This window comes from Squalius cephalus, assembly GCF_949319135.1.
Source record: "Squalius cephalus genome assembly, chromosome: 2".
Taxonomy (NCBI): domain Eukaryota; kingdom Metazoa; phylum Chordata; class Actinopteri; order Cypriniformes; family Leuciscidae; genus Squalius; species Squalius cephalus.
In genome coordinates this window covers 59,223,557-59,232,899 of record NC_137123.1, presented here as the reverse complement: position 1 = coordinate 59,232,899, position 9,343 = coordinate 59,223,557, and the positions used below count along the sequence as shown (strand labels likewise).

Sequence of the window (9,343 nt, the reverse complement as noted above, 5' to 3'; positions counted from 1 at the left end):
TTAAACATACATCCAATGTCTTTAAACCAATGAACACTTAGGGGCAGTTCACACAGAATGCACTTTTCCATTACACTGGACTATTTTTAGTTTTCTATGTAATAACACGCTAAACGGACGTTTTTAACCATTGAGCTCACGTCTTTTGCAGCGTCTTGCATATGACACGGCAAACTAAAAACGAGGCGCTCAAGTTAAAAGAAGTTCAACTTTTAAAAAATGTGCTTCTAGAACTTGCGTCTCGTGTATTTAAAGGGTTAGTTCACCCAAAAATGAAAATTCTGTCAGTAATTACTCACCCTCATGTTGTTCCAACCCCGTAAGACCTTCGTTCATCTTCGGAACACAAATTAAGATATTTTTGATTAAATCTGAGAGCTGGATCACTCCTCCATAGGCTTCTAAGACATTATAACTTGCTGGCCCAGAAAATGCATTAAAGACATCGTTAATATAGTCCAAGTGACTAGAGTTTTTTCACGTAGTGTAACAGCGCAGCGCTTCTGTGTTGTACGTCACACGTAGGCTCACTAATGGCCGACGCTGGTCATGTGTGTGATGCGTGTGACGTATAACACAGAAGCGCTGCGCAGTTACACTACGTGAAAAAACTCGAGGCCCAGAGAGAAGGAAATGAATAGTGGAATAAAGTCGTTATTTTAGCGCACAAAAAGTATTCTCGTCGCTTTATAAACTTAAGATTGAGCCACTGTAGTCACTTGGACTATATTAACGATCTCTTTAATACCCTTTCTGGGCCAGCAAGTTTCAGTCCCTTAGAAGCCTATGGAGGAGTGAGACAACTCTCAGATTTAATCAAAAAGATCTTAATTTGTGTTCCGAAGATGAACGAAGGTCTTACGGGGAAAAAAGGAATGGTAGAGGAGCGCTTCCTGGACTCCAAAGTTTGGTTAAAATCGAGGTGCTCTTTGGATGGGAAACTAAATGCCAAAAATCAAAAAGGAAAAAGGAACTCCAAGGCACTCTCAATTGCAAAAGTTAAAAAGCCTTTATTATTATGGCTTGGTCACATTAACCCACTAAAAAACTCCAACGCGTTTCGGCTACATGCCTTCTTCTGGGAGTTAAAGAAGGTCTTACGGGGTTGGAACAACATGAGGGTGAGTAATTACTGACAGAATTTTCATTTTTGGGTGAACTAGGCCTTTAACTTGTCGAAATGTTGCGCTCTTTTGTGAATAAACTTTCTGGAGCTTAAGTTCAGTGTGCAGACATCTGTTCTTTTTTTCATGTGATCTTAATGCAAAATATTATGGTTTTATATTGTGGCAAAATTAAATGTCATTTTACCTATGATTGTGATATAGTAAATGTTTTTTTTTTACATACATAACTAAAATTAATTAACAATAAAATGAATATATATATATATATATATATATATATATATATATATATATATCAATTTACCCTACAATGCATACACTACCCAGATGATAAGATCATGTACTTTGGTACATGTTTAAATATGATGACCAAGAATGTTGAAATCATGCAGTAATAAAAAAAAACACACTCATTTAATTGACAGTGGAGAGACACAGAAACACTGAAGGAGGACAAGCATAAGGAGAAGTGGGACATGACACAGGACACAGGCCAGGGTTGAACCCTGTGAGGCACATGCACAACTCACTCCACCATGGCTTTTGGGAAGCGTTTATGTCTGTGTTTGTTCTAAATAAAGTTCCCTTACATTGTGGGTCTGGATGCAGGAGCAGTGGGTCGTCCCGTCAAAGTCTGCTTCTATTACTCCACTTGGCCGGCTGCCCCACACACTCAAACCCTGCCATGCATACCGCCACTGCATGACTGCATTGTGTGTGTGTGTGTAAAACACAGTCACAGGGAGCATGCATGCATGAGCGCCCACCCTTACTGCTTATTAGTTCATGCTTATGAACACACCAAAAACAGTCTCTTCCTCCTCCTCCCCGGGACATGCCTCCCGCTGCGCTGCAGTGTCTGCGGCCCGCCTGTCACTACAGTTGACCGTACAGTAATGAAAGAGGCGTGGCAATGAAAGGGTTAGTTGCCGGGCAGAAACTGGGGTGGCGTGAACGCTCGCACTCAACGTTCAAGGGATTTCCCCCTTCTGCTGTCTGTCGCTCGTTCAACTCCCTCTATCTGACCTCTCGTGGGACGACAAAGTCTGTGTTCACTCACCGCATTATTCACGCATTTTCACCAGTCGGCCGAGATCACCTCGATGCAGTGAATCTCTGACGTTTCTGCTCTCTGTGTTTCATCCATCCCAGGACTTCTGGGACGTGTGAAAATAAAAATAACACATCTATACGTTAAATTGAACGAATAAATGGAAAATTATCATTCTGCTAAGTTGAGCGAGCAAGCAGGTTTTTTTAACAAATAACAAATGGAATATTTTCCCAGAAGATTGGTTATGGTTTGCCATAGAGTTCTGTAAGATTAAACAGTTGTATTAATAGATTATCTGTGATTACAAGTGAAAAGCGCTGCCTTTTATTAAGCCAGTTTAAGTCTCAAATCTGCTTTTGGGCTCTATGTTAGAAAAGGAAGATGAATGAACAGCACTTGAGTCAGTAGAGAACATAGTTTGAACATGACGTTCTACAGCTATTACCAATGGTAATTATTATTATTATGAATGTAAATCTATTTTACTATATTTTAAAGTGTATTCCTATGCAAATCTGCATCTTCAGTGTCACATGATCCTTTAGAAATCATTCTAATATGCTGATTTCCTGCTCAGAAAACATTTCTGATTATTATAAATGTTGAAAACAGTTGTGCTGCTTAATATTTTTGTGGAAACTGTGATACATTTTATCTTAGTTATTTGACAAATGGAAAGTTCCAACAGCATTTATATGAAATAAAAATCTTTTGTAACATTATAAATGTCTTTAATGCATCCTTACTTAAAGTATTAATTTATTTAAAAATAGAATTCCCCTGTGGTCAGTTTTTAATGTTGTTTAAATGTCTATGTGTTATTTGTAATATGCTTTAAGACAAGCAATGTGCAAATTCATAAGTCAACACCATTGCTGAGTATTTTCTCCTTAAAATTGCAGTGAACCAAAGACAGTCTCAAAATCACGCTTTGAAATTGCTGGTGTTTCTGACGTCACAAACTACCTTGTAACCAATCAGGTCAACGTGTGATCGTCAACGAGTGAATCTCTGAGCTGCTGTGAGTGAGTGGAGGCGGGGCTCATTTGCATATACTAAATGAGGCAAGGGTGTAGAGTTACATTGAAGCTATTTTAAGGCATGACAAAAAAAATTTCAAGGAAAAAACGTTTAAATATGTCATTTTGGTGATCAAAGATGAGTTTTAAGGGATAAAATGATTGACTACAGGGGGACTTTAAAAGAAAAATCCATTCATTTGCTCTCCATTTCATGCCAATACTATCTGAGAAAGCTGGGTTTGCTGGCTTTAAGAAGAGGTAGTTATAGCTGAAGGCTTTAAATGTGCCGTTTTATAGGAGAAGAGGAAGCGAGACAGCGAGGCAGATGGCACCTGATTGAAAGCAACTGTTAAAGTGGTAGTAAATTCCACTGGGCAGCCAGGATAGCCTCCAGACCGCTTCTCCGCCACAGGTGGGGGGCGGCACTGACGTTACCCAGAGCGACAGAGACCTACGGCCCTGATCGCTTCTTCTAGCGCTTTCCTTTGAGTGTGCACTCAGAAGACGGCAGCGGCGGTGGGCCCGAAGGCTGCTCGGCGGGAAGTCTTCCGCAGTAACCGTAGCAACAGCGTCACAGTCATGTGACTGGGGCAGGAGGGGTTGTTGTGTTGCACATGCCACTGGGGGTAAAAATCTGGCCTCAATAAACTGGGGCAAAGAAATGGGGCAGCAAAGGGGACCGGGATCGAGGAACATATGACCGTGCGAGATAAAGGGTCAGAGGTTGAAACAACTTTGCAGCAAGATTCAAACGTGCAATGTAAACATGAGGATGAGATTACTGTAAATGGATATGATGACAGAATTATTATTTTTGGGTGAACTACCCGTTAAATTGCCCTTACACACAACAGCTCACTCTGCATCAGACAACGCTGTGAATGCATTCATTTCAATGTGTCTGGATCATCACAAAAGGCGTGTTCCCACTTAATTCCCAGTCGATCGTTTATATTCCCATCCGATCACCAGCTCTTTCCACACCCTCAAAACGTGTTTTACTCATTTATATCGTGCAAAATCTCCTTCAAAGTTCGCAACTGCAAACTGCAATTGAGTTGAGGGAATTACAATGATACTTAAAGCATTAATTAGCCAAAATATAAAATGAATGAGCATGCAATGCGCAGGGCATGCAACACAATTTTTATGAATGACAGGCGAGACAGTTGAGATTCTGCAGTTATCTGTGGAGATTATGTCCATGACCAAGCAAAGCATGAGCTAATCCACTTAAAGATGCATGTTGTGAACTTTTTTAAGGTGTCTTGTCAGCACTGTTTAACTTTGAAGGTTTCAAACACGTTTTTGCTCTAAGCCAAGGAGCGTTAGTCAGCCGTAATGGCCCTAAGAGATCATCTACATAATAGTGTGACTGCATGTTACCCGAGGGTCTGTCGGAGACCAGTGTGGGATTTCTGCACGAACGTGAACGAGGGTTTGATGTTCTCGCTCCCAGTGCTGGATAAGAGAACATGCATCGGAGGAAAGTGTTCACCAGAGATCATTATCTCTACGACGCCTCTCCATATAAACAGACATAAACGCTGAGACTCACCCACGCTAACACTTTCCCACAACTCCAGTGAACGGAGCAGGTTGTATAAACAACAGGTCCCTCAAAGATGAGAATTGTTGTTTTTTCATTTTTGGCAGTCTTTATCTTTCAAAACCTGTAAAGTCGGATTTTCTGAACTACTCTGCCTCAAAACCTGTATTTTAACAGATAAACAACCATTATTTTGTGGCTTGCAGGAAAAGGGAACCGTCAGTCATTTGCCTTTAGCATCAAAGAAGTTAACAAGAAGATCTTACACAAAACACTAATGCTGCCTCCATGTCCTTCTCCTAAGATGCTCCTATGAGTTTAAACATTATAATCAGGCTAATATTTAATAATAACATTTATATGTAATAATATGAATATAATATTAATCTACTTAATTAATTTTAATTAATTATATTTGTTTTTATTCATTAGAACAAATATATATTTAAATTAAAGATAAATTAAGAAAATATATTAATATGATACTAATGTATACATGTATATACATGATACATATTTTTGTGATCTCTAAAATAACATCACAAGCATACCTGTCAACACTCCCGTTCTTCCCGGGTTTCTCCCGTTTTTTAGCCCTATCTCCCGGACCCTTCCCGGGTTGTGATTTCTCCCGGGACACTCCTGTAATTTGCATGGCCCAAACTCCTTTATGAATAATCGGACCAATATGTTTCTCTAATGTTGACCAGTTGCCAGATCTTGTATTAAATGCATTATATTCACACAATCCACACACCATATACAATTTCAACCCGTTTGTCACCTCAACCTGGCAACCTATAACCAAGTTGCGCAGTCGCAGTCGCAGAAAATTTAACCCGAAAGCGTTAACCCATCCACCAAACCACCTGGTGCCAATTCATGTGTGAAAATGATTATTCAAACTCCCTCCCAACCATTCTTTTATAATTTGAGCCTGGTGAATCTTGATATTGTCATTCATGCATCCATGGTGTGTCTTCCTACACGGTTGTTTAAGAAATGAAATGCTACACACACCATCAATTAGGATTAGAAAAACTGTTGCCAAATATATAACAAGTCAGAAACATAATAATCTCTGCAATAATGATCCAATCATAGACTCATTTTGCCTATTTAAATCCAAACAGCGACTTTTTTGGGCCGGGCCGGGCAGTGTATGTTATATATATATATATATATATATATATATACTGTATATGGGTCATTGACGAATAAGGTTTTTAGAAGTGTAAAAAAATAGAATGGAGATATAACTATATTTGAAATAATTTTTTTAGTTTACCTAAGTGTTAATAAGATTTTGTGGTTTGTACAATCAATTAACACTGTTTTTTGTCATTTTTTACAAGATGGAAAAAATGTCACCAAAAAAGTCATTTGGTTTAACCACTGATTTGAAAGTTAAAAACTGATTTGACATTGATGTTGAGATAGTATATAGTGTGTACCACAGAAGAAATATTAAAAAAACTATCACTGATCTCATAAATGTAATCATTTATTGGACTACTGTAAACACTCCAGCATATTCAAGTAAAACATTGCACAGGGAAAGGAGAAAAGGGGAAATGTAAAAAAGAGAGCCTTATCTGCTTTATATTTGTATTATTGTAGTTCCTTTAGTTATTAAAAACAATATTATTCCACTTAAATATTTACTATATTGGTTTTACCAATATATAATGACCTTTTGACACTTCAAAATCTTTAAAATACCTTTATATAGTAAAATATAATTAAAACCTTTTGGATTCAGTAAAAGAGATCAAGTTGTACTACCTTACATACTTTGGATGTTATATATTTGTTTTTTTATTATTATTAAGGCCTTTGGACAAAAAAAAATGACCCGTCACGTCATTGACCCATATACACACAGTATATTATTGATTATTCTGAAATGACATGAAGACAGCATAACACAAAAATGGCAAGTGATCAAAAAAAAACATTTACAAGTCATAAATCTACCATCTTCACTCCATCGCTCTACACCCACACATGCTATATTAGCATCCCAAAAGAAAAAAGCATATCATGCCTTTATTAAAAGATGTTCTTGGGCTGTCTCTGGTTAGTGTAAAATGAGATTGTGGGCTTATCACGTGAGTCATACTACTAGAGTTAGCAACTGTATCTGTGGTAACAGTACCTGAGGGCAATGGTGATGATTTCAGCAATTACTGAGGTGAGGTGAAGGCTTAGAGATAGAATAACTCTGCTGTTTTTCCCATCAGCCACGATGAAGCCACGGTGCTTATGTTACCAGGCTAATCATCGCTGTTGCAAAACAACATTAATCGCTGCACTCCCATGAGTGTAAAGGCTAGAGCAATATTTTTGATGGAACGCTGTAGTGCTAGTTAATGGTGTTTGCCAAGACAAATAACACTATTACTTTTGCTTATACTTACCTAAATGTAATCCCATTGACTTGCACTAAAGAAGGGACCTGAGCCATATCAATATTATAGAGACTAAAGGGTGGTCCTTTGGAAAAAAAAAAAAACTAGCATCCACCCAGAACCTTTAGCAGAATGTTGCAGTATATATACATTCACATATACAGTATACATATGCATATATATATACACACATATATATGAAGAAAATATATATACACATATATATATATATATATATATATATATATATATATATATATATATGTATGTATGTATGTATGTATATATTATATATATATATAGCATGTATGTATATATATATATATATATATATATATATATATATATATATATATATATATATATATATATATATATACTATATTATATATATATGAAGAGTTCAGATGCAAAAGCCTCTAAGTGCCATCTGAAATTTTCTTCTAGAATGATCATTTTTATAAAGCTTGTATATTTAAGTTCAGTAATTTCACTTAAATGACAATTAATAGGTAATTTTCATTGCCATTTAAGTGAATTTACTGAACTTAAATATAAAAGCTTGATAAAAATGATCATTTTAGAAGAAAATTTCAGATGGCACATATATATATATAAGGTGTTTATAGGTGGTCATTTAAAAGTGGTCTGACCTTAGCCTGTAAAAAAAATACCTAACTAAATGCCTTGTTAGTATACTTCTAGCTAGTACAGTAAAATCCCTACAGATGGCTCCAAATGGCTCCAAAGTCCACAGACACAATTTGCCAGTGCACTCCAAACTCGAATTCCCCAAGGACAAGAGATCAGAGTCCAATTAAGAGGGCATTCCTGGCATGCTCACGGGGGGATGAAAAGAGTTAAGCGTCGCCCCTCCCCGCCTTTCCTCTAAACTCAGTTTATTTTATTTTCTTCTCTCCCTTGATGTTTAATTGGTCTGGGAGCTTTTCGGAAACTTTGAGGGAACATTTAAGAATCAACGTGTCTGACGGCCTTGCAGCAGGACGGAGGAGCCGCGACCTTCTGGAACCGCGAGTTAAAGGTCGCAGGAGGTCATTCCGCTAACGAGATTTACAGCGTAACAAGAGCACCTCCAAAATCAACCTGAGCCACTCGTGACCCTCAAAAACCAGCCTGCTCCAATCAACCATCAATCAAAGAGCAAGACCGAGTGAGGCTTCACACATAAACACCAAGATCACTGAGCGACAAAAGAAAACAGCTAAAGGAAATGTGTTGCTTTTTCTTCACATCTGGAGAGACAGTGACCCAAAAAAGAATGGCTTATGCGAAGTGTTCCAAACGTTTCTTAAGAAATATTGCCTCGTTGAAAGGATAAACTGGATTCATTATTTTTCAAAATGCAGAATCCAAACATTTGCAGAATTCTTGTCAGCAGGACCCTCACAACACATCTACAGCAGACACAACTGACACTGAAAGTGTGTAAGCTGCATGTCACCACAGAATGTTCTCAAATGAGCTGGAAGCTTCATGGCAAACTTCAAAAATAGTAAAAAAAAAAAAAAAAAAAAAAAAATCCATTTGTCTTCAAAATGTAATTTAAATTGGTGTTTATAAATTTGAAAATATTTTTTTTGCACAAAATTTTATATATAAAATAGCCATAATTGAGTGTCCCATAGACATGGCATGAGAAAGTCTAAGCACCTGAGAAAGGAAATAAAGGATGGGAATGCTTGAGCTGTTCAATGTCAGGAATAGAACATTTTCCTTGGAAAAAAGTGTTCCTGAAATTATCCATTTCCTTAACCACATATGAGCAGCAGGATTGAGCTCGCTCACCAGTCTTGTAGATCTCGTAGCGCAGGGAGAATCCGGCACCCTGGTGCGCATAATCAGACACAAACTTGATGTGGATGACGGGACCGGAGGAAATGATGGCAGGAGGAGCGATGTTACTGCAGTGCTTTCCCAGCAGCTCCGCGGACTCAGAATTTCCATCTCGGATCTCAATGAAGTCATACCTAAAAGCGGAAAACAGTGCAAGTTCAAAAATATGTATCTCAAATTCTCAATATGAACTCAAATATTTCTTCCAAGACCAAATGATCTGAGCTGCTATCCACATTTTATTTTATAGCTCTGTACTTTTATGGTGTGTCGAGTCAACAGTTGTCTATTTGTATTTCTCCTATAATGAAAAATCTCCTATTTCT

General features: G+C 37.6%; 1 protein-coding gene across 2 annotated transcripts in view; it reads right to left on the bottom strand.

Moving 5' to 3' along the window:
- The window catches only part of nrp2a (neuropilin 2a), a 72,137-nt gene that overhangs the window by 43,463 nt on the left and 19,331 nt on the right, over window positions 1-9,343 (bottom strand). For both annotated transcript variants that reach the window (XM_079856523.1, XM_079856522.1), the window contains exon 3: window positions 8,970-9,151. In XM_079856523.1, the coding sequence (XP_079712649.1) occupies window positions 8,970-9,151 (182 nt within the window). The remainder of the gene's footprint in view (window positions 1-8,969; window positions 9,152-9,343) is intronic.